This window comes from Gopherus flavomarginatus, chromosome 7 (genome assembly GCF_025201925.1).
Source record: "Gopherus flavomarginatus isolate rGopFla2 chromosome 7, rGopFla2.mat.asm, whole genome shotgun sequence".
Taxonomy (NCBI): Eukaryota; Metazoa; Chordata; order Testudines; family Testudinidae; genus Gopherus; species Gopherus flavomarginatus.
Genome location: NC_066623.1, coordinates 71,451,893 through 71,478,958, shown reverse-complemented (window position 1 = coordinate 71,478,958; position 27,066 = coordinate 71,451,893). Strand labels below are relative to the sequence as shown.

At 37.6% G+C, this 27,066-nt stretch overlaps 1 protein-coding gene across 1 annotated transcript; it reads left to right on the top strand.

Moving 5' to 3' along the window:
* The first annotated feature begins 6,405 nt into the window (after positions 1-6,405).
* ZBTB41 (zinc finger and BTB domain containing 41) lies at positions 6,406-25,598 on the top strand. Its single transcript, XM_050961401.1, has 11 exons — positions 6,406-6,585; positions 7,579-8,823; positions 11,919-12,126; positions 13,457-13,526; positions 15,491-15,638; positions 16,876-17,005; positions 19,327-19,422; positions 20,262-20,368; positions 21,900-22,005; positions 22,922-23,010; positions 24,110-25,598. Exons 2-11 carry the CDS (start codon positions 7,695-7,697, stop codon positions 24,760-24,762), a joined length of 2,736 nt encoding a protein of 911 aa, XP_050817358.1. The 5' UTR covers positions 6,406-6,585; positions 7,579-7,694; the 3' UTR covers positions 24,763-25,598.
* Positions 25,599-27,066: the final 1,468 nt, after the last annotated feature.

Below are 27,066 nucleotides of genomic sequence, written 5' to 3'. Positions count from 1 at the left end.
CATGTGTGTAGGGTTGAAACCACCACCTTTAATAACATTGCAACTTAGGGCAAAGCAGAATTCCCCTGATTTTCTAGTATTGCAGATGCATTGTGTTTTTATAGACCTATTTGGTCTGTGGTTAAAATTCCATAGGATTCCTCATTTTACTGAAGTGCTGTATTTCTAAGCTATGTAATGTATCACAGGGCTCACAGCTACAGTGCATTGGACTGAAGTTAAAGCTGAGGCAGGTAATTGGATAGCTGATGAACATAGGTAAGGTCAGTGGGTGTGTGCAAAGTTCTTTGTGGCTGATAGACAAATGCAAATACTGAGCTCCATAATTCAAAATAAAAACAAGTTGAACTTTAACTAACTGTGTTGCAGTCTCTTTTTAGTTTGACCTAAATAGCAGCATTTCTTGTATTGTTACTTTGCCTGAAGTCTTCAAGGTTGTACTAAAAGCTATTTTAGGTTCAACTCCTCCTTCCACTCTAGTTCATATCAATGCTTATCTGGCATTAATCTTATTCCTCTATTTTATTATTTTAGAATATATTTTACTATTCAGTCTCATGAAGAGATGTTATCAGTCTGGGTATCAAAAAGGATTACTAATTTTTGTCAAAAAATAACTGACTGTTAGATCTTGGCGTCATCGTGGCTAGTTCTCTGAAGATGTCCATGCAGTGTGCAGAGGTGGTCAAAAAAGCAAACAGGATGTTAGGAATCATTAAAAAGGGGATAGAGAATAAGAAGGAGAATAAATTATTGCCCTTTTCTGACTGCCTCTGCACACTGTGTGGACATCTTCAGAGAAGTATCCATGATGACTCCAAGATCTTTTTCCTGATTTGTTGTAGCTAAATTAGCCCTCATCATATTGTATGTATAGTTGGGGTTATTTTTCCCATGTGCATTACTTTAAATTTATCCACATTAAATTTCATTGGCCATTTTGTTGCCCAATCACTTAGTTTTGTGAGATCTTTCTGAAGTTCTTCACAGTCTGCTTTGGTCTTAACTATCTTGAGCAGTTTAGTATCATCTGCAAACTTTCGCCTCACTGTTTACCCCTTTCTCCAGATCATTTATGAATAAATTGCATAGGATTGGTCCTAGGACTGACCCTTGGGGAACACCAATAGTTACCCTTCTCCATTCTGAGAATTTACCATTAATTCCTACCCTTTGTTCCCTGTCTTTTAACCAGCATTGTATAGTTTTAATGTAGCATTGTATAATTTTTATTCTTCATGAAAGATAAAACTGACAGTAAGTCTCGCCAAGAGGAAGAGAGTCCTGTCTGCTAAATTTTATACTGTAAGCAACTCAGGGCAAGAACCATGGTTTTGTCTCTGGTTTTCACAGCTATTAGTGTTCAACTAACAAATAATATTAGCAGTAATAATGAAGAAGAGGAGGAGATAAGCAGGTGTTTTAATTCATCTGTTCGTGGGGGAGGGGAGAAAATCATTGCTTTTGGCCAAAATCCATTCCGAGAGGCAACTCCTATTGCTATCAATGAAAGATGTGTCTATTTTGGGGGGATAATTTGGAAATTAGTATCGAATTCTGCGCAGAATGCACATTACTTCTGTTTGGACTGGTTTTTTCAGTTTAATATTTCTCAATGAGAATAGCAGCTGCCTGAGAAAATCCAAACCAATAAAAACATTTTTCTGAAACTGCAATAATAATGTTAAAGTAGCTATCCAGCTTGTTCAGTAGAGAATAAAAAACACCAGTAGGGCTGAGGGAGGGAGATAATACTAAGTACTGCTCCTTAAATAAAATCAAAGAGCCACATACATCGTCCCAACTGAAGTCTGGTGGAACTTAAATAATCAGCAGAATACTCCAAGTTTAAGCATGCTGAGTTTCCCTTTACCCACATAAGGGACTGGCTTGTGAAATTTATGGTCTCTAGAGGAGGTAGTAGTTGTAATCTGCAAGCCCCATGGATCCCAGCAGAGAAGAAGACAACCGTGATGTTGCCAGGCCACTTCTACAAAGGTATTTCCTAGTATTTTCTCCCTGCTGGCAGCCTGTACTGCCTGGGGGTTACCCACATCCAATCTTATTACTTTTAAATTGAGAAAATTTGATATGGAAGAGTGAGACCTAATAAACATGAAATCCACTACATGTTGTGATAAGCATGTGTAGGACTCTTCAATCACCTCATTCAATGCACTAACTGCCCCAATTAAAACCATGTGGGTGAAACCAGACAAGCACTATGCTCTCAAATGAACTCTCGTAGGAAAATGATAAAAGGCAAAAACACCCTATCATGTGTGGATGAACACTTTTCACAAAGTGATCACTCTATACCTGACCTGTCAGTCATCCTCCCCAAAGGAAACCTGCACAACACTTTCAAAAAACAAGCCTGAGAGCTTAAATTCATAACTTTACTAGACACTAAAAATTATGGACTGAACAGAGACACTAGATTTATAGCTTATTACAACAATCTGTTACCCACTAATCCCCCTTTTCATCCCATCACTGCAGGGATGTTAAGGGACCACTTCACTTTCAATGGTCCCTTAAAATATGTGCTAACTACTTATGCTAAACTATCTGTTCAAACTTATATTTAGCTGTGCCAGTCTACACTTACAACTTATGTCGGCATAATTTATGTTGCTCAGAGGTGTGAATAAACAACCCCAATGAGCAACATAAGTTACACGACATAAGCACTGGTGTGGACAGCGCTATGTCAGTGGAAGAGCTTCTCCCGCTGACATAGCTTTTGTTGCTCGCAGAGGTGGTTTCATTAGGCCAATGAGAGACAGCTCTCCCATTGGCACCAGACGTGCTGCAGTGGTACAGCTGCATTGGGGCAGCTGTGCTGCTGCAGCACTGTATGTGTGGACATGCCCTTGGTACTTTTCCCAGACCTGAAGAGAACTCTGTATAACTTGAAAGCTTGTATCTCTCACCAACAGCAGTTGAGCCAATAAAAGATATTACTTCACCCACCTTGTCTCTCCAATATTTTGGGACTGACATGGCTACATCAACATGGCATACAAAGAAAATTAGATCTTTACCTTTCGCACAAGCAAAACCACAATGACTACTGATTGCTGGATTGTTATTTAACGATGCCATTATTACATTTTTAGACCAACAATAAAAATGAAGGAAAGAGTTGAGACATATTTCAAATATTATTTGAAAATTTAGCCCTGAATTTTAAAAATATAATCTTATTTCATGCAATATTAATCAAATGCAAACTAAAATATAACCAAATATAAAAGAGCAGGAGAATTCAATCATTTTACATAGTTGGATTTAAAACTATGAAAGTACAAATAGACAATAAAAATAGCTTAATGGTTAATGAGAGGATATACTATTGATGAATACAATGCATTAGCCTGCCTTTTTTCAGTACTAATTCCTGAAAAACACCTCTTGCTAACTAAAGATATCATTTACAAATCACATCCATAACTACAGAACAAGGATCCTGTGGAATAAAGCCCAAATTTCCATTTGCGTAGCAGTTCGTATGTATTTGCAGCTTTCATTAGTATTCTAGATCATATTGTCACCAAGAACTAGTTCTTTGTGGAATGGTGAAATGACAATTAACAGAAGTATAGAAGCTCCTTGATATACTGATAAATTGCACCCCCAAGTGGATACATGTTTTATGTATCTCTGACAGTTGTGGTTTGTTTGCTTCTTTTTTTCAATTTCATAAATACTTTTTGTAAAGTGTTTTTAAACTCTCAAGTGGAAAGCACCATAAGGGCAAAATATTATTATTGCTGAAAGATATTTTACTTTGTCAGCAAGAACTTTCTCAATTCTTTTTTTTCTGAACAGCTGTGGTAAGGACAATACAACTTTGCACTTATACAGCCTTTCCAAACTATGGGTCACATTCTTTCTTTTGGATGCATGTGTATGACTTGTGTAGATCAGTGGGCGCTCCATATGCATTGTGGAATGTGCCCACATACACAGCACAAGTTGAACTAGCCATGTTTACTTTATTCACAGATGTCAAGTTTTCACAGGACTCTCCTTTAATAATATTTTTTTGCATAGAAACCATACTTCAATCTGTCCCTGCTTTGCCAAAGCTGGTAGTCACATGATCTGTAATTGTGTAGCATAAGTTTTCTTTTTTCAGTGCTTAATTTGTAATGAAAGTTGTGCTGAGCTCAAGCGATTTTTTTACATTCATATCTGATACAGCAAGCCCAGAGGTGCAGAGACTATGAACCGCCAAGCCTAGAGGAGCTGGGGCTCAGCTCTGTCACAAATTAAGCACTGCTCCTTCATAACATGAGAACATAAGAACAGCCATACTGGGTCAGACCAAAGGTCCATGTAGCCCAGTATCCTGTCTACCGACAGTGGCCAATGCCAGGTGCCCCAGAGGGAATGAACCTAACGGGAAATGATCAAGTGATCTCTCTCCTGCCATCCATCTCCACCCTCTGACGAACAGAGGCTAGGGATACCATTCCTTACCCATCCTGGCTAATAGCCATTAATGGACTTAACCACCATGAATTTATCCAGTTCTTTTTTAAACAGTGTTATAGTCCCTAGCCTTCACAACCTCCTCGGGTAAGGAGTTCCACAAATTGACTGTGCACTGTGTGAAGAACTTCTTTGTATTTGTTTTAAACCTGCTGCCTATTAATTTCATTTGGTGACCCCTAGTTCTTGTATTATGGGAATAAGTAAATAACTTTTCCTTATCCACTTTCTTCACATCACTCATGATTTTATATACCTCTATCATATCCCCCCTTAGTCTCCTCTTTTCTAAGCTAAAGAGTCCTAGCCTCTTTAATCTCTACTCATATGGGACCCATTCCAAACCCCTAATCATTTTAGTTGCCCTTCTCTGAACCTTTTCTAGTGCCAGTATATCTTTTTTGAGATGAGGAGACCACATCTGTACACAGTATTCGAGATTTGGGCGTACCATCGATTTATAAAAGGGCAATAATATATTCTCAGTCTTATTCTCTATCCCCTTTTTAATGATTCCTAACATCCTGTTTGCTTTTTTGACCCCCTCTGCATACTGCGTGGACATCTTCAGAGAACTATTCACGATGACTCCAAGATCTTTTTCCTGACTTTTTGTAGCTAAATTAGCCCCCATCATATTGTATGTATAGTTGGGGTTATTTTTTCCCATGTGCATTACTTTACATTTATCCACATTAAATTTCATTGGCCATTTTGTTGCCCAATCACATAGTTTTGTGAGATCTTTTTGAAGTTTGTCACAGTCTGCTTTGGTCTTAACTATCTTGAGCAGTTTAGTTTCACCTGCAAACTTTGCCACCTCACTGTTTACCCCTTTCTCCAGGTCATTTATGAATAAATTGAATAGGATTGGACCAAGAACTGACCCTTGGGGAACATCACTAGTTACCCCTCTCCAGTCTGAGAATTTACCATTAACTCCTATCCTTTGTTCACTGTCTTTTAACCAGTTCTCAATACCTGAAAGGCCCTCCCCTTTTATCCCATGACAGCTTAATTTATCTAAGAGCCTTTGGTGAGAGACCTTGTCAAAGGCTTTCTGGAAATCTAAGTACTTCTGTCGTTATGTGCCAGCTGTTGGCACTTGTCTGCTCACTGGAACCAGTGGGTTACCCCTCCATCCTCCTACTGGTTGCGGTATAGTGGTACTGCATGCATAATTTCTAGATTGTGTCTAGACATCCAGCGGTCATGTCCGGAACGCTATAGCTCTGCTTCTCTAGTAGTTATAGTGCTGGAGACAGAATTGCTACCCCCGCGGGGCGCAACTCCAGTGACACGCTTTGGAAAGTGTAACATTTGCTTCCACTGACACAAGGCCAGCGCTTCCATTTAGGCAGCCTAGGCAACCGCCTAGGGCGCCAGGATTATTGGTGGGCGGCATTTTGCCAGAGTGGGCGGCAGGTGGCTACGGTCTCTGCCGCAGTCGTGCCTGTGGACGGTCGGCTGCTCCCGAGGCTCCGGTGGACCGCCCACAGGCACCACTGCGGCAGCTCCACCGGAGCCGTGGGACTGAGCGCTAGGCGGCAAAATTGCCCTGCGCCTAGAGCGCTAAAACCCCTAGCGCCGGTCCTGCACGGACACGCAGCACGACACCCGGTGGGGCGCAAATGGGAGAGAACTGCGGCTCCATGCTGTCCTGCCCCTGCTCTCCAGCTGTCCCAGGCCACGGCACAAGGGAGAAAGGTCCTTGCTCCCCTGCCCCGGAGCGTGACAGAGCCCACAGCCTATAGCTGGCTAGGCAGCCTGGCCGCGGCCTAAGATAGGGCAGCTTGGCAGGCTGGCTCCGCCCTGCTCCCTGGGCGGGGCTCTCCTCCACAGGGCTGGCTGGGCAGCGCACACGAGACACTACGTCCTCCAGCCACGCAGTGACGTACCAGAGCCGCTCTCGCTGCCAGAGCTAGCCCCGTCTCCCGGACGTTGAGCTGTTCGTTCCCAGAGCGAGGCTGCGTCTGACACCGGCGCCGGAACCCGGAAATGGGGGGCGGTGGCTCTCTGTGCGAGCGCGGCGGCGGAGGCTAGTGGCTGACAGGCAGCGGCGGGGGAGCGCCCGACCCGGGGCAGGTGTGTGCTGCTGCGCCCGGCAGGCAGATCCAGTGGGGCGAGGCGAGCGCTTTACGCCCCCCGGGGCTGGAACGTCGCCCAGTGTGGAGGGGCGGGTGAGTCCCACAGCCCGATGGGGCCCGGGACGCGGTTCCGCGGAGTTGGGGACTCTGCTCCTGTTCTGAGGCAGGGGGAATCGGGGACCCTCCGCAGGCCCCGGAGCTGGGGGCAAGGGCGCTCTCGTCCCTCCTCTGTGGCCGAGGGACTGTTCGGGTGCCTGGGGGTGAGGTGGCGGCCGTCTCCCCTCCTCTGTCCTTGGGGACCGTGCGGCAGTGACCCCAGCCTGTCTCTTGTGGGGAGACAAAGGCTCTCAAACGCACGAGGGACGTGCGGAGCTGGGGATTTGACATTTAGAGGCAAAACGACCAGCTACCCGAAATCTCATCGCCAAGCCGCACAGGAAGTGTCACGCTGCTGTTCTGCAGGAGCGCAAAACTCCCCAGTCCGGATGTCAATAGGAAACTGGAGTACTGAGCACAGAATATGTGATTGGTTGGCCTCAACGTGAATACACCCGTTTCGAGTTCAGCGAGTGTGTCACCCAGCCAACATCAGTATGAAACGTGCACAGTTAATACGGACAATATTTAATGTTAATGATCCTGGGTTTTGGTTTTAACTTTGTTCTGGCTCTGAAAGGATGCTGCAAAGATCAAAGCAAATCTGTTTAAGAATGGTGTCTTGCATCTGTCTCGGAGCATTTCACAAACTATAGGAGTGCAGGCTTCAGCTGACTAATAAATAAATATTTCATATATCAGTGCACAGCAATGTTACATGATAGGCTAGAATGAGAAAAGACTAGGTTTTAATAATTTAGTAAATGCTTAAAGTATGCAAACCCATTAAAAGTAAGTTGAAATTTTATATAATGTTAGTAAGTAAGTGACATGTTGTTGTGTCCCAAGTGTAATTATTATTATTATTATTATTATTATTATTATTCTTTTACAGATCATGAAAATATTCTGATCAATGTGTTTAAAAAAAATTCAGAATTGCATTAAGGCTTCACCATAAATCTTTTTGGTTGCTTATGAAGTTTCTGATATTAAAGCTGCACTATTGAAATGAAGAAAAGGAGAAAGTTCCCTGGAAATGTAAATGAGAAGATACATCTTGGACATGAGAAGAATATTTCTGATGGGGTTCTTATAGTAGATTCTGACCAAAAAACTGTCTCCAGATCTGCAGAAGTAGCTACTGCAGACCAACTCAAGTGTTCCCAAGAACTTCCTCCATCACCAGAACAAAGAAAACTCTTAAGTTCACTGCAGTATAATAAAAATCTACTTAAATATTTAAATGATGATAGACAGAAACAACCATCTTTTTGTGACTTACTTATAATAGTAGAAGGAAAAGAATTTAGCGCACACAAAGTTGTTGTAGCTGTTGGTAGTAGTTATTTTCATGCTTGTTTGAGCAAAAACCCAAGCACAGATGTTGTCACACTGGATCATGTAACTCATTCTGTTTTTCAACATTTGCTTGAGTTTTTGTACACATCTGAGTTTTTTGTATATAAAAATGAAATCCCTTTAGTGTTGGAAGCAGCTAAATTTTTAGACATTATAGATGCAGTCAAACTGCTCAATAATGAAAATATTTCTGGCATACAATCTGAAGCGGTAACTGAAAACCCAATACCAGCTGAAACTCTCAATGAATTGACTGGTAAACTATCAAATAGTCACCAGTGCACTTTTTGCAGTCGAAACTTCTGTTACAAGAAATCCTTAGAAAACCACTTGGCTAAAGCTCACAGATCCCTTCCACTGGAAAAGAAACATGGTTTAAAAATGGTTGAGAAAGCAGACTTTTCTACCAGAAGATCTACAAGGAACCGTAAATGCCCAGCTAAGTTTGATAACAGTGATAACGAAAGCAGTGATGTGTCTGACAGCAACTTGGATAAAGTCCATTCTGAGAGAGACATATCAGTTAAAAATGAATGTGAAGATAGTGGAAGTGACCACAATGCAGATGAAGAGGGTCGGGAAGAAGAAGAAGAAATATCAGATGAAGAGTCTGATGCTGAAGAGCGAAGTAAAAAAGAACATAATGATACTGAAGTGAGTCCTGAGCCAGTTGATTCAGTAGGAAATATTCCTGAAGGTTTAACTCCAATAATCATTCAGAGTAGTAGCAAAAAACTATTGCAGTGTCCCAAGTGTGACAAAACATTTGATCGAACAGGTGAGAGCAATTAAAGTTTTGTCTCCTTCCTCTTTACCACATGGTGCTACTTTCAGGTGGAAAATAAACTGAATTCTTTTTTACTTTAATGTTTATAGAGAATTAGCGTTTGTTTGCTAAAATTTAGTGTGAAGTGTCAGTTCTTATAGATCTTGAAAATCAGAAATTATCATTACTGTAGCACTAAAATTAGGAAGTGAATTAATAAGAGTGCTAATTTTAAAATCCTGCAAATGACAAATCTTTCTCTTCCCCCAGTCATGGTCCCAATTCTTAGTATACAAAAGAGGCTTGAGGATAGAGTGCAGTAACTTATTAGTAGAATGGAGGGTAAATTGTAAGAAATCTGAAACATGGGCTTGACTTTCCACCAAACTGTCCAACTTTAACTGGTTAAGTAAGGTAGCTGACTTTTCTGTTGGAGCTATAATATGTAAAATGCTATGTAAGCAATTATTTCTTGTGATAGAAACACTGCGTCTCCCCAGCACCGTGACTCGCTGATGATGAAAACACTTGAATGTACAGTTGTAATTCATAAGCAATATAGATCTGTTTCAAAATGAGCCTGGTGTGCTTGTACAAATATAGTAACCAGTTTTATAAGATGTTTTGACATATCTGCACGTCAAAGAGAGTAACACTAAACTCACTTCTAGATTTAAACTGGGTCTGATTGCAATATTAAGTGGTCTTGCCATTAGTAAATTTTAAATTTTGTTGAGATCAGAAGGCAGAATTTTTCCTGTGTGGGTCACTAGTAATAGTGGTTACTTAATTGCATTTTTACTTGCAAGACGTGATCCATTGAGATATTTTGTCAAATTAAATTTTATACCGCTTGTTGAGGGACATGCTGGCTGAAATTTTAGGTGTGGGATAAAATAACCCTGCTTTTACAGAGCCAGGTTAAAGTCTTTTAATCACACATTATGTCCTGGTTTAGGTGTGATAAATGTTCCTCCAGCACTTCAGTCTGTACCAGAGCTTCCCCACTATCTAAAGCATGAGTCGGCAACCTTTCAGAAGTGGTTTGCCGAGTCTTCATTTATTCACTCTAATGTAAGGTTTCACATGCCAGTAATACATTTTAACTCTCTTACAAGGTCTTTTTCTATAAGTCTATAATATATAACTCAACTATTGTTGTATGTAAAGTAAATAAGGTTTTAAAAATGTTTAAGAAGCTTCATTCAAAATTAAATTAAAATGCAGAGCCCCCCTGGACCAGTGGCCAGGACCCAGGCAGTGCCACTGAAAACGAGTTCACGTGCTGCCTTTGGCACGTGTGCCATAGGTTGCCTACCCCTTTTCTAAACTGAGGGGCAAATCGTGCCTGCCTCATTCACATAGGCAGTCGTGTTGACCTCATGGATTTGGCTCTGCGTTTTTTTCATCTCCCTAGGTATTTTTCATTTCAGCTGGGATAGTTAATGTATTTCTAAGCTTTTAATTATGAGGTGCTGAGCCGCCTCAGCTGATTGCTGAAGTCATGGGAGTTATGAGAGCAGCATCTCATGAGATCAGGCCTTTTTTAATACCACTATAACACTACCACTGTAAATTTTTATCATCCTGAGATCTGAGTGTTTATAATCATTATATGGAAAAGAAAAGCTGACTTATGTGTTTAGACATATTATAGTGAAATGAGCAAGCTTGCTCTGATGGTATTTGAATTTAATCATTAAGGCAGGAAACCATTTTGGTTTCAGACCTTTCTTGTAGCAAAACATTATTAGCTAGATACTTGATAGCTTTTATATAGTGCTCTTCATCTTCAAAGCACTTACAAGCATTAACTAGTTGATCCTAACAACAACCTGGTAAGTATTATTATCCACATTTTACAGATGGGGAAACTGAGGCAGAGGTGAAATGAGTTGTCCAAGGTCACAGATTATATAATAATAACTTTTCAACATTTTTAAAAAAAGGTGAGATCTCTTTTAACATAAACTTGTGGAAAATTCTCTCAATTTTATACCAGTAGTTGTGGGGTTTTTTGTTTTGGGGGGTGGGGAGGTACTGAAAGTCCAGACTACAGAGCCTAATAGTCTGAAGCTTTAAGGTTGTATTTTTTTTTAAAATGAAGTATTTTGAGTGGTAGCACAAAGTCAATCTCTTTTTTTTTCTCTTTGCACTTTTGTATTGTAGAGCCACAAAACATTTGTGTTTTTAAAAGGGGGCTGGGGGAGTGGAACGAGGAATAAAAATCTATCTTCCGTTGGTCATTTTAATAACCACAATGCACTTCTTTCTTTGTTAATAGTGTGTCCAAAAAGTAGTGTGTAGATGTTCTGACAGAGAAATAACCCCCTTCCAGGCCAAGGCCCTGCTGTTGATTCCACAGGTGTGGACCCATATTGCAGGACTGGGGTCCAATTTTAGCCAAGTCATGAATGAGAATGAAAATCAGTGTAGAAGGAATGGAGAGATTATAATTATTTTAGTATTGTTGTAATGCCTTGGGACTCAATCATGGATGAAGTATGAGGGTCTCTAACTTTCTTAGTCTCTGATTATACCAAAATAAATGGCATGAAGCTCTGTTCTTAAGTTTCCAAACTGTTCCGTATTTTGAAAGAGGTACTTTGTGAACTGGGTTATTTTAAAAAAACAAAACAAAACAAAGTAATGCTTCTCTCATTAGTCTGAGATAGAGAGTGCTTTACAGAGATCAGTATGTAGGCTAATGTATACAGGATGTGGTAACAGCATATGTGGAGTAAATATAAAACACGTTTTTAAAACAGTGAAGATTGAAGTATTTTGGGAACCTATAAGCTATCCAGTGAAACTCAGTAAAATTGTTTGTATGTATGTGGAATATGCCTAGACCTCCAGAGGGTTGGCTGAAAGCATTTAGTGCATATAATATACAAGGACACCCTGGTCTCTGTGCTGTGAATCAGAATTGTGTAAGGCCCCATATTGTTTTAGGCTTCAAAACACTGAGTGGAGATTCTAACAAAAATAGAAATGTACTGAAGATGATAAAGAATGTAAGTTAGTTTGTTTGCCAGTCAGTATGTGTCTTTAAGCAGACTGTAGCTGATGATTGTTCTATGTTAAACTAAGATTTTATTTTTTAGGGAAGCTCGAGATCCATACCCGTGCGCACACAGGTGAGAAGCCCTTCGAGTGTGATATTTGTCATCAGCGCTATTCCACAAAATCTAATCTGACAGTTCACAGAAAGAAACACAATAATGAAACAGAATTTCATAAGAAGGAGCACAAATGTCCATATTGTAATAAACTGCATGCAAGCAAAAAGACCCTAGCAAAACATGCAAAGAGGTAAGTATGAGCAGGATTGTCGTTACACTTCTGCATATTGTATTTTCCAGCCCTAATGCTATGGTAGATAAAAACAAAAAAATTGGAAAACTATTTAATTTTTGGTTTCTTTCTAGAATTGTTTTTAAAATTGCACCTCTTTTAACAGGACATAAGAATTAACAGCAGTAAGCCACCTTCCATATAAGGTGGTGTAAGGATAAATTAGTCAAAGTTTGTACGGCACTTTGAAAATGGAAAAATTATGTAACGTGTTAGGCTACTGTGAAAATGATAGTAGAAAGCTACGGTGACACTATAAATTTCAGCTGGCTCAAGAAAGCTACTTATTAAAGTTGATGCGCTCTGTAATTATCTCCCTTCTTTTAGGTAAGATTGTGAGGTGTTTTGTTTTTTTTTCCCAGCAAGGCAAATCTGATAATATCCAGAATCCTCCTGTTTCCCTGATCCCTTTCAGTGTGGTGTTAAGTTGGGCTTGATGCAGGGACAGCATTGGTTTTGGTGGCAATGATATATCCTCCTGGTGAATGAAGAAAATCAAATGTCCATGCAGAGTCTTAGATTTATCAGATGCACTTAATTCAGTTATCAGTGAAGTATTTTTGTTTCCCTGTAGATTGTGGCAGGGATACATTCGTTTAGTGGCTCTGTTCTTTTTAAGAGGATCTCTAGAGTGGTGTAATACAAATGATCTGGCCTATAGACTAGCATGAGGTATTGCAAGATTCCTTAGTCTATTTTTTTTTTTTTAAATGCTACACTTTAAGGGTCCCAGTGTCATCAGCCTGCTGATGACAACTTTGTCAGTTCATTGGATTGGAATGGTAATGTTTGACTGGCTTTCAGGCTTTACAGCCAGATTTGAGGCCTGCATCAGCTTAAGCTGGGTGAACTTCAATTTAGATACTAGTGGTAATGTTCCCTTTAAAATAAATACAGACTGTTAAACCCATTTGCATTCTACCCTCTTAACATGTACAGTAGAGCTGTCCAGGGCCATCTATGAAATTATATTTCTGGTCTGGTTTGGGGCAGATATAAATATATTTGGAATTATACCTATATTGATCTGATCTTAACTTATGTGGTTGAATGCATATAACTTCAGAATCTGTTGTGTCGAGCAAGAAATATTTCATATACTGCATATTTGAACAAAGGCTATGTTTTTAAAAAAAAGTTTGTCAGATGTGGAGATAAGTAGACTTGGGAATGACAAGAGAGTTGCATGCTAGTACTGCTTGCTATGCTAACTAGCATGCGTTAATAAAAATAGCAGTTAAGAAATTTATAGCTAACCTTACTCATTTTCACTGATCTTTCCTCCTAGGTTTCATCCAGAGAACATACAAGAATTTCTTTCCATTAAAAAGACAAAGAGTGAAGGCTGGAAATGTGATGTAAGCATTAGTTTGATTGTACCAAAAAATCAAACAACTTGAGGGGGGTTTTTCTACTGGGTTTTTTTATAATTAGTTTAGACAGAAATTGGTTTAATGATTTAATGAGTATTTTATTTTCATTGCATTATTCACCCTCAAATCTCAATAAGCTTTGTAAGCCCTAGTGAAAGTTAATATTTGTGTTGATCAGGTTGATATTATTAAATACTGTGTTTTTAGAGTGTTCATAAGACTCAATGGCTGTATAGAAAGTACCAGATTTCATTTTACAAAATATCTGTGGCCATTAAAATTATTAAAGTAGATATGTTTGCATATATTTCACATTAAATAGGAGTTGAGTATTATGACTAGCACAAAGACAAAAAATAAAGCCAATACTGAAAAACTAGTGAAATACCTTATCTTTAAAAATGGGAACAAAGAGGACACTGGGAAGTTATAGACCAGTCAGCTTAATTTCTATGCCTGGAAAGATCCTGGAAGGAATTATTAGCACAGTTTGCAAATACCTAGAGGATAATAGGGTCACAAGGAATAGCCAGCATGGATTTGTCAAGAGCAAATCGTACCAAACGAACCTAATTACCTTCTTTGACATGATTACTGGCCTACTGGATAGGAAGAAAGCTGTAGACATGATGTATCTTGATTTTTAGTAAAGGTTTTGACACCGTTCCAACTGATGTTCTCATACACAAACTAGGGAAATGTGATGTAGTTTAAGTTATTATAAGGTATATACAAAATTGGTTGAAAGACTTTACTCGGAATAGTTAGCAGTGGTTGTCTGTCAAACTGGGAGAATGTATATCTAGTCGGGTCCCGCATGGATCAGTCTTGGGTCTGGTATTATTCAATATTTTCATTAATTATTTGGACAATGGAGTGGAGAGTGTGCTTATAAGATTTGCACATGACACCAGGCTGGGAGGAGTTGGAAGAATTAAAATTCAAAATGAACTTGAGAAATTGGAGCATTGATCTACAAGATGCAGTTCAGTAAAGACAAGTGCAAAGTACTGTGTAATAGGAAGGAAAAATGAAGTGCACAACTGCAAAATGGGGAATAATTGGATAGGTAGTAGTACTGCTGAAAAGGACCTAGAGTTTAGAGTAGATCACAAGTTTAATGAGAGTCAAGAATGTGATGCAGTTTCTAAAAAGGCTACTGTCTTTCTGGAGAGTCTTAACAGGAGCGTCACATGTAAGACATGAGAGGAAATTGTCCTGCTGTACTTGGGATTGGTGAGGCCTCAGCTGGAATGCTGTGTCCAATTCTGGGCACCATAATTAAAGAAAGATGTAGACAAATTGGAGGGAGTCCGGAGAGAGCAACAAGATTTAGAAAGCCTGATCTCTGAAGAAAGATTTTTTTAAAAATAGACACATTAAGTCTTGAGAAAAGAAGACTGAGGGGGACCAGATACATATTCAGATATGTTAAAGACTGTTATAAAGAGGACGGTGACGAAAATTTCTCCATGTCCATTGAAGGCAGGACAAGTAGCAATGGTATTACACTTCTGATTTCTTTTATCATAATCGTACACTCCATACGCTAAAGTATAATCTTTGAGGTGTTCCGGCAGGGGAAGACAAAAAAGAGTAACGTAATATGGGCAAAGCTCTCTTTCCCCCCGCATACTTTCTCATTTAGCTGTATGCTGATACCAACTGAACAATAATCAGATACCAATATAGGCTTTAAGTGCTCTAAAAGTATTGTGCAGACCTCCCAAATCTAGTTTTAGATATAAAGCCATAGATACCCAATTTCTTGGGGAAACCCAGAAAAGGTATCAATAAAGTAACAATTTAGTATGAAAGTTTTGGCTGTGTGATTTCTCTCCCCTTACCCTCTACACTTTTTTTTTTTAAGAGGCTATAGAAACATTTAAAAAAAAAAATACCTGAGTTTATCTCTAGCTAATGTTTGACCAAGTGTTTTGTCATTTTAGATTTGTAAGAAGTCTTTTGCTCGAAGACCCCATTTGGAAGAACACATGATTCTTCACACTCAGGATAAACCTTTCAAGTGTACCTATTGTGAAGAGCACTTTAAATCCCGGTTTGCAAGATTGAAGCATCAAGAAAAATTCCATCTTGGTATAAAAACCTCCTTCTGACATGCAAACAGTAGATTTGAAGTAAAACGGTCTTCCTCCAATGGGTGCAGAGTTTGATTTTTTTTTTCCTCCTTTGCTTCTGTTAAATATTTTATTTTATTAGATGTCTTAAGTTTTGAAAAAAAAGTTTTTTTAAAAAAATAGCTTGATACTAATTATTGATTTTTTTCATTAAACTGCAATGATATGATTAAAAATATGCATCCAAATAACTGCACCATGTACCAAATCCGGTGTTGGACTAGCTGACTGGGAAATTCTGGTTATTATTAAAGGTGTAGGTATGTTAATCACCTACAAAGTACATGTGTTGCCAGTTCACTTTATGATAGGCAACACTGTTACACAAACAATAGATAATTCTAGGAGGGAGAAATATCCCACGAGTCTGGAAACTTTAATAAAACAAAATCCAAAAATATAAGATTAATATAAACTTCTAAAGATACTCAAATTATTATGAACTGTTCAGTCTCTTGTACACATTTTCTGATACCATAGCAACTGAGATATGAGATCTTAGAGTAATAGCTGTCTTAAGTCTGTATCAGTAAAAACGAGTCCTTGTGGAACCTTGGAGACTAACATATTTATTTGTGCATAAGCTTTTGTGGGATATAACCCACTTCATCAGATGCATGGAGTGGAATATACAGTAAGCAGGTATAAATATACAGTACATGAAAATATGGAAGTTGTCCTACCAAGTTGGGGGGCAGAGGGAGGTTCAGTGCTAATGAGGCCAATTCAGTTAGGGTGGATGTGGCCCATTCCCAACAGTTTACAAGAAGGGGTGAATATCAATATCCACTTTGATTGAATTGGCCTCATTAGCACTACAAAAAGTAATTTTCCCTTTGTTAATATTCACCCCTTCTTGTCAACTAGAATAGTTTTAGAAGAATCCAGGCGGATTCACGTCATGGTTGTATATTATTAGTACTGAATTGTTATGTTTTTGTGGTAGTTGTACATGAGTTCAGAGCATTAGATTATCATACTTAAATTTAATTGTTGACCCACAAATTGTAAAAAATACTCAAATACTTAAATTTTACATACTGAAAAAATTTGAGGCATGTTATAATAATTCATTACACTAGCCTTGTTGTCTTGTAGCTTAATTAAGGCATGCATCAGTGACCCAAAATAAATATCTGTTTGTGACTTAATGTAATTACTTACAACTAATAGCAGTTCTGGTTATTTTCTTTCAGGCCCTTTCCCATGTGATATTTGTGGTCGTCAGTTCAATGACACTAGAAACCTAAAACGCCATATAGAATGTACTCATGGAGGGAAGAGAAAATGGGTGTGTTTTATATGTGGAAAATCAGTCAGAGAAAGGTAAGAAGGAATATCTCAATCAAGGCTTGGCATAACATGAGATTTTAATATAGAAAGTAACTAGCTTCAAGAGTATACAATCAGTTAATTTCAGAGGGTTAATAAGCCAGTGTATCAAAGAAGCAGTATCTCTGCCACAAACAACATATGCATTTATGGTATTATTTTTAAATATGAGAGTGGAGACCAGAGGTGATTGACTGCAAAACACCAAATATAGAAGACCTATTGAGGAAGTCTGTTGGCTGTATTGGAATTTGCTGCATTGTAAAAGAACATCTTTCATTGGCTACATAACTGAAGAGGGATTGAGATTTTTCTGTGATCAGTACATTGCTGAGAGTGATAATGAAAAACAGGAAAAAGAGAAACAATTTCTAGGAGTGGCTGGGGGAAACTTTGAGAAATTCTGAACTTCCATTCCTGCCCCCCTTCAAAATAAAAAAAATATAATGAAAGATTTTAGAAAATTGATTGGAAAAACTCATCTTTTTTCCGCTCCATTTCCTAAATGGAGCAGAACTTACTGATTTCTAGCCGTGTGCAATTTGAACATGGGTAATAGCTTCTGCCATTTCAGGAACTATATGCATGGTAAAGATATATATATAACCATAACAATAATGCCAGATGCTTAACTTTTATTGCAGAATACAAGCATTTTAATATGGCTGGGTCAGTGGATGGCTCCTATAAATCTGTACAAAAGTAGGATTCTTGTTCTTCAGGGGTTAAATGCTTAACTGATTGTATGAGGAAACTGGTGTGAGTGGTTTTTTGTTTTGTTTAAAATGAAACAGCCTTTTCACATAGCTGTGCAAAGCATCTGCGCTAAACCAGGCTTTTTTTTTTTTTTTTTTTTTTAACTGGTTGAAACAGCTTACATTAAACCTGATATTAGTTTACCTTTTTACGTGAGATTCAAATGTGTACTTTTTTCCCTTTTGGAGAAGGTAATTTTTATTACTTTCTTGGTTTGACATAAATAATCTCTGCTTTTAGTCATTGAGGCTGAGATGTTCCACACATTTTAAGAGATCATACATTTAGAATTTCTGAGCTTATGTATGTTCCCTATGGACTCATTTCAAATAGCTGACTGCTCCAACTGAGTACTGTTGGAAGAGGATTTGGCCCCAAGTGGGACTAGTTTTGTTAGTTTTTTTTTTTAAGTAGATAAAGCAGTCGAGCAGAACACAAAGTGAAACATCAGTGCTTCTTAAAATTTATAGAACTGAGGGGCATGTACACATTTAAATAAAACATATACAAATATAACAACATGCCAGTACATAAGGTACAAAAGCCCAGCATTTTTTTCAGTTCCCTGTAACTCATTTTTACCTTCTAACACAAGCAGTTGGTTTAAAAAAAACAACCTACTTTGCATTAACATAAGTTTATAGATTTTAGTGTAGTTGTATATGTGCACAGAAGTAAATATATTTGTAGTTACTGGTTTCAATAGCAAACTTAAAAAATCACAGTACTTCTACCTGAAAATATTTTACCTATTACTGGTAACATCTAGAATTATTAATTAAAAGAAACTAGAGAATTTTTTTTTCTTTAATAGCTTATATATTTGACCCACAGGTAGTCAGTTTCACGGTTTCAGTTGTATAGTCAATCATTTCCCTCTGTTGCCTGAGTGCATCACAAAGTCACAGGAGAAGAATTGGTAAAAGAAAAGAGGAAACTGGCGGGGCTGCATACCTTCACATTAGTGCGTATGTGAATTAGGCTTGCAGTGAGGACTATAATTTTGATTTTTCTCTTTTTGACTTTAAACTACAGATTTGCACTAACTTTTTTGCATTGAATTTTCTTGTCTTCATATAAGAAGCAAAGAGAGGTTCCAGTGATATACACACACAAATCCAGAACTTTTTTGGGTGCATGTAGTGAACCAATATCTTAGGATCAGACTGAAAAAGAAGTTGTGCTGGGGAGGGATAAGACATCATTAAGACACAAATTGTCAATAACTGTGGGGACAATATAGAAAATATTAGCAAAAACCACTTTTTGTATAAACATGCATTCCTTACGTGCTTTGATATAATGTGTCCCTTGAAGAGTGTCTTGTTTCCAGAACAAGCCTGTAGAGAGAAGATTAGACATGATGAATGAAATTCAGGAACTTTATTTGTTCATATTCTATATAGTTTAATACAAATACTTGAGTATTTAATCTTCTCTTTGCCTAAAGTGATGCATCAGGATTAGAGAACACAATTCCGTCTACACTTTAAAGTAATAGTAACACTGAGTTTCTAAAACATTGCTTGCTTTGTTTGTTTGTTTTTGTTTTAACCCAGAACAACTTTGAAAGAACATTTGAGAATTCATAGTGGGGAGAAACCTCATCTTTGTAGCATTTGTGGGCAGAGTTTTCGTCATGGAAGTTCCTACAGGTAACGAAGCAGATTCTAATTCTGTTTAAAGAGATTAAGCTACCACTTTCTAGATGGTGATAGATTTAGAGAGATCTCTCTCTTCCCCTTTTTCCCCCACATATCTTGCGGAATTACGTTGAGAATGTTTGATTTGGGTTTCCAATACGAGTAAACAACATTTTAAAAAAAAAAAATTTTAACTTAAAGAAATATGGGGAATTTAGATTTATATTGGTGTGTAAAATCCTTTTTATTTTTAATTATCTAAATTTGGATCTTAAATTACATGACAGAATCCCTTTCACATACTAAACATATCACAGTTTCAATGACAAACTTCAGGAAACAAAATGTTTGCATTGTTCTTTTCCTCAACTTCAATAGAAATTTGTATTGTAGTTGGCTTCTTCCAGACCTTATTCAGAGTTTGAATAAGTGCTGTTTGGAGGGCGGAAAACCATGGCAAGTAATGTACTTCAGTTTCCATGTTCACGTTCGTTAAGGTGAAGCTATAATCTAAAAAGTTATTAAAAAGACATCCTGAGTTCTCAGTGACTTCCATATCAAGTTTGCCAAGCTTTACAAGTAAACAAGAAAAATATTACAAGTACTGCAAATTTAATTTGGGATTTGAAAGTAGAGCTGTCGTCTTTCTGGCTCATTTAAGAACAGTAGATGATTCTGCAACTGGAGGTTATTTAGTTGTGTGAGCCAGAATGGAATCCAGCTTCATATCCTACAGCTGTACTAGTTCTGCATGCAGATCTGTTGAGGAAGATGCTATTTTTGTAGTCGCATTTATAATCATAAACATGTTAAGCTTGAACAGTGACAAATTTCTCTACGTATTAATATAGACTTCATCTACGAGTTCACCATAATGACAAAAGATATGAATGTGAAGAATGTGGGAAAACGTTTATTCGGCATGACCATCTAACAAAACACAAAAAAATACACTCAGGTAGGCTATATCTTTGGAAGCTTGATCAGAGTAAGTAAGAGTGAGCAGAAAATTAATTTGGGATGCTTATACTTTCTTTAAAGTTTTAATAAGAGTTGTATTTAAGCCTATTACAGATGTTACTTATATCACTTTCAATGTCCTATGGTAGGATTTATTTATCTCTTCAAACACTTGTGAAGTTTAAGAGTAGAATGTTTCCTCTGTGTTAATAGAGAGAGCTGAGGGACAGTCAAAAGATGTAACATTTATTTATTTGTTTAAAAAAGCAAATGTGATAAAAGAGGATTTTTTTTGAGTTAAGATTTCTTTTGTATTAGCAGCTGTTTGAAACATTAACACTGTAACACAAACGAAGCTCACTCACACAATCTCTGAAGTTTTCATCCTGATCACTTTAATATAGGGTTCAAATATGGGAAAATGACACTTGAACTGTCTGGGTTTCTAAATTTCCCCATTGTGGATTGGTAATTAGGAAATCCTACATATGAGGAAAATCAACTCTGAGCATAGTAAAGCAAGAGGAAGAATAGAAGAGAGGGTTTTTAACCACTCCCCTCCCCCTCAGGTATTTTGCATCTTGAGGCAGATGGAAAGAAGAGGATCAGATCTCTAGAGAAAAAGAAAGATTGGAACCATTGGGGATTTCTTTCTTCCTCCAGAACAGGCTCCTAAGGGAATATAAGATTCCCCAGAGGGTGGAAATTACTTTCCAAAACAGTGTGAAGATCTGAAAGTGATCAGGGACTAAACTTTGTGAGCCCTTGTTTGAATAAAACAGCTTATTTAGTGTTTGAAACCCCAACACCCACTATAAAACAAAGAAATCTTTGAAAACTCAGATAGCAAAAAAAATCCCCTTTTCTACTCTATTTGCCTTTTTTCCTCTAGAAAGTTACTTACTTTGACTGTCCAAACTCCCTCTGATTACATGAGAAGAAAATATTCTGCCACTTTGTGAAAGATCTCAAGATGACTCAAAAGAAACATCAAGACTTTTAAACAACATAAAAGGTAACTATTGAAAATCAGAAAAAGGATTAACATTTGTATATAGCACTAAGTTCTTAAAACTGATTGTTCAATTGGCAGTGCAAGAGACAGAAGTCCTACATTTACTCCAAAATTTAGGCTTTTTCAAGGCTCTTGGAGCTTGGATTGTAAAAGATGGAAATTTCAAGTCTCATGAAAGAGGGTGAACTTTTAGTCATTCTTTTGCCTCTGCCTCCTCTTCTCTCTGTGGCAGTATGGGGTAATGTCCCCCAGCCGTGAAGATTAGCTACCATGTAGGAGGAAGAAGAGATTAGGGAATGAGGAACCAAAAATGAAGAGATGGGTAAAAACTACATGTCTTCCTGGATCAGCCCAAGGTCATGAAGTCATTGCTTTGGGTAGTAGAAAATCCTTTTGAGATACGGAAGAGCTTTGGTTGTCTGGAGCCTTTGTTCTAAACATGGTTCTACTTTTTCTGAAACTTGAATTCTTGTTACAACTTAATTTATATTTATTGTTGGTCTCCTTTTTAAAGGTGAAAAAGCACATCAGTGTGAGGAGTGTGGAAAGTGTTTTGGCCGTAGAGACCACTTAACTGTCCATTACAAAAGTGTTCATCTAGGAGAGAAAGTGTGGCAAAAGTAGGTATTAAAGTTTAAAAATTTAAACATTTCCATATTGTAAATGAAATTGGACAAATTTTCATAAATTCTGATATGCGAAATATTAGTTTTGCCTTTCTCTGTAATTCCATTATGCCAAGGTTCTTAAGTGACCCTAAAGCCAGTGCCAAGATCTGTGTTTTGAAATAGCCATGTAGAAATCATAGCCATTTTGGCAATCTAAACAAGACCTTTTTCATACCATAGTTAGGCTGAATAACCTTAAGATTTAAAAGGGATCAAATTTAGTTCTTCTGTCAATCTAGTTCAGTAGTCTGTGAGCTCTCTCAAAACGTTTATACTTTAAGATGGAAAATCAGAACTTGCTTTCAGGACAAATGCATTGCTTTCAGTATTCATATTTTGAATAATTTACTGTAAATATTAGCTAACAAGTGCATAAAATCAATTACAGGGTTGTTTAGCTTTCATTTTGTCAGTACTTAAATTCACTGCCTCAGTCAACTTGTTTCATTGTCATTTTTTTCTGCTTGGGAGGAAAGGAACATAAGCCAATCTTAAGGCTTGTTTTGTAGCATAAGTTGCTGCCAAACTGAAGACCAAGTCTGGATGTTGACTTGAAGAATCCCCATCTGAAACCCAAATGTGCCCTGGAGAGAGGTTTTTTAAATAGATTTTCTGTCTGAACACAAAGTACTAGACTACTCTTTGCAGAGTAGTCTAGAAAAAAATCTAGATGGCCTCTGACAAGTGGATGCCTAAAGGAATTGCCTGTCCTCTCCAGATACGTTTTATATTGTAATATAAATGTAGAGGGAGAAATACAGAAATATGTAATTCTTGTGCAGTTTGTGGAATCTTTAAAGGCTATGTACCTATTTGAGACATTGGAAAAACCTGATCTTCTAATGTAAACATGTTTTCTTCTTTGCAGATATAAAGCAACATTTCATCAGTGTGAAGTCTGCAAGAAAGTTTTTAAAGGGAAATCAAGTTTGGAAATGCATTTTAGGACACATTCAGGTAAAACTTTTTATCTATCACTCTGTGTAACTGCCAACTTGGAGTGACTGGAGATGGTGATAAATTATCACAGGACTGACAGAATTCTTCTAACTCTTCAGGCTTTATGACCCTTTAGGGCAGCAGTAGCATGAACTGAGATCCCTGCTGCTTATTGTATGCCATCCCTTGCTGAGTGTGAATACTTTCCTCTGAATGTAGTAGTCAGGTCTATTTAGACTTCCCTAGGCAAAGGTGCTTCTGGTTTTGTATATGTTCTACTGATGCTTATTGTGTATTCTTACTAAATTTACTCATACCTTCTACTCAGTCTGGAGATCATGGGAATACTTGATTTAGGTTACAAACTGAAATTAGGATTTGGAACCCAACTACCAAAGAAAGGTTAGTGTCTTAATACACTCAGCTGTGCATCCTCTGCTTCCTCTGTAAGAAAGTAATTCTTTCCCTAGAAAGACCTACAGAAAATGCAAAATGGAGGTTCTTTAGCAGTATACAATAACGTGAATGTTATTTCTTTTTGTTAGATTTATTGACTGGTCCCCTTCATGTGCACTTGGCAGAAATCTGAACTAGTTGGATTTGACGAGAATGCTATACGGATATCACTTCAAAATAACTTTTCTGTTTTTACTTAGTGAATTGTATTCTCAGATGCCAAACATTTTTTTCCCAGTACAGCTGCTTGAGAACCATGTTTATTATGTAGTATAGCCCAGGGGTAGGCAACCTATGGCATGTGAGCTGATTTTCAGTGGCATTCACACTGCCCAGGTCCTGGCCACCAGTCCGGGGAGGGCCTGCATTTTAATTTAATTTTAAATGAAGCTTCTTAAACATTTTTAACCTTATTTACTCTACATACAACAATAGTTTAATTATATATTATAGACTTATAGAAAGAGACCTTCTAAAAACATTAAAATGTATTACCGGCATGCAAAATCTTAAATAAGAGTGAATAAATGAAGACTCAGCACACCACTTCTGAAAGGTTGCCAACCCCGGTATAGCCCCTCATCCCCAACCATATGATTTCTACATAGTGATACTTGTATTCACATTTTATCTATTAATACTGACTCATTTTCTTCTACAGGTGAGAAACCATACAAATGTCAAATTTGTAGCCAGTCTTTTAGAATTAAGAAGACATTAACAAAACACATGGTTATTCATTCAGATGCTCGACCTTTTAACTGCCAGCATTGCAATGCAACATTTAAACGAAAAGACAAGTTGAAATACCATATTGACCATGTACATGGAACAAAGGCTTCAGAAGAAACAGTAACCACTTCTGAAGAAAAAGTAATTTCCTTGCCAGTACAGTACACCCCTGATGACAAAGTTTTCCAGATTGAGTCTAAACCATACATGGATCAGCCCGAAGTTTACGAAACAGAAGTCAAACCTATGCTACAGAATGTACCAGCAGAAGTATGTGTGCCAGTAACACTGGTACCAGTTCAGATGCGGGAACCTCAAGCTGATCTAGTACAACATACCACTACACTCTCACCCCAGTCTCATAGCATTCTTCCCCCACAGGCACAGCAGCCAGATTATCAACGAACAACAGATTTGGCATTTCTGGAAAAATATACTCTCACTCCCCAGCCTGCAAATATAGTTCATCCTGTCAGACCTGAGCAATTGTTGGATTCTAGAGACCAATCTTACCTTGGAACTTTACTGGGGCTTGATACAGCTCCAGCTGTACAGAATATGTCAAACAATGAACATTCATGATTGGACCCATAACATTCCACCAAACTTACTAAGCCATTAGCCACCAGAAGACTGATATGGCTACTAAGTTGTTTTTTTTTTTTTTTTGTAGTTTATTTGGACTTCTAGTATTCTGAACAGTTTTGTTGAGTGCAAGGAAAGAATAGATTTGTTTGCATATATGAACATTAAGACACATTTTGATGTATATTTATAGTTTCTTGTGGTTTTAAATGCTTTTAAAAATCTTATAGGTCTTTTGAAAACAGGTTCTCATGTCTTTTACGGATACTAGCTGCAGCAAACTTTAATCGCATACCTGGCCATTAATAAAAATAATTGTTCACCTGTCTGCATCTCACTTTCCAAATAAACCTTTCTGTGGATAATGGAAAATATACTAGAAGGGTTATGGCCAATTCATTAGGGTCATGATTGAAAAAGAACATGAAACTAAACCTCTCAATGATCCCTCACCTTAAACTAAAATTTAACTTTATCCCAGACAAACCTGGTTACATTTTTTTTTACTGTAATTCACATCTGAATAGTGGAATTATGAATCTGAGACTATAAACAATACTTGTGCTCTCTTAACCTTGGTTCAATCTTCTAGAATGTTTCCAACATTTGGGCCTTGAAAGGTTTAGAGATGTGGTGGTAATACACTGAAACCCTCGGGCAGTAATAAAAGATTGGAATAGTTCATCCTTGTTCATGAGCACAGAATCAAACCAAGCTGAAGCCCTCACTGGTGTGGCCATTTCTACTTTACTGCTGTGTAAAGTAATTTGAAAAGGAATTTGCTTAAGTTTATTAAAAGATTAATGAAATCAGCAATTATAAATCTTCGGTTGGCTTCTGGAAAAGAGAGTGAAAGGAAGTCCATTTGTTTTTTCACCTTATGTGATATACGTCGTATATGGGTGACATAAATTAGGAAGAGGAAGGAAGATTAGAACATGTAAGGGCTTTAACTATTCTTTTACTGTTCTCTTACTGTTTTTCTAGTGTAGAACGATATCATATCCGCTATCTAGAACAATTTAAATGATTAAATCCCTGAAATTCTCTTCTGAGTGGAGCACTGCAAATCCATGGATATCTGCAGATCATTTTTGTGGATTGTGGGTCGGATGCGCATACAAACTGTGCAGGGCTCCACTTCTAACCTCATTACTGAAATAATAGTTTCCTTGTTTTAGACTCAGTCAATCTTGTGCCAAAGGAAATGCATCGAATCATACTTCTCTCAATTATGTCTCATTAGAGATTACATTTTAGACTAAACTTTCTCTGCTTCCCATAAAAATCTGGTTTTCTCACTTTTATTATTATTGTAAATTATTTATATCCAATTTCCAAATTATGAAACTGGAAGTTCATTTGCCATGGTGAGTTATTGTTAAACTTCTGCATTTGGTAGGAGTATAAATAGTTTCTGAAAAAATGTCAGTATCCTACTTCTACAAACTCTTAATGGCTCTATCTTGTAAAATGCTAATCACTTTCTGTGAGGTGTTTGAGTGCTTTTCAGGATTGGGGCCAGAGATGGGTGTTTGGTCATGTGTAGAGGCTTTTCAACCTCACTGATTCTCATGTAAGTGCACCAAAGATTTCTGTTAGCAGTTGAATAGTACTAGCATGCATAGAATTTAAATGTATCATTATTTAAATTAATGACTTGTCCAAAGAAGCACAATAGAAGTCCTAGATTTACAGATCTTTAAAATTCAGTTCCTATAATAGGACTTAGTGTATATTTAACTGTTTTGTGTTTATATGTACAAAGCAAGATGAGATAAATACTCTGGGAACGTTCATACTGAGATGCTGTGTATATGTCAGGTAAAAAGATGAGTGCTAATTAGCATAAAACAAGATTCAGCCCACTGAGTGCCATCTTCTAAAAGGACACTGTCAAGTACTGTGATTCCTGCTTGTTCTCTGCCCCCCAAAAAAGACCCACCATGCTTGCATTCCAATGCACAAAAATACTATTTAGTGTGTACCTTTCAAGTTGACAAGCATGGGAGTTTTTACCCCTCTGTATGCCCATACTGTTTGTGAAGCACAGACCAATGTGATTTCCAAAGGTTATGCTCCTACCATCAAAGATAAACTGACAACAATGCTGTCAGCACAGTTCTGAGACTGACATTCTAACTTTGCATTCTTTACTGACTTTCTTCCTCTGAAATGAGTGTGGAGAGATTACAATTAAACAGTGGCATAAAAATATTGGTAAGGTTCTTTTTGTTTTGTTTTTAAATCCAATCAGTCTGGAATACACTTCGCATTATTTAAATGTTGAGATTGAATTTT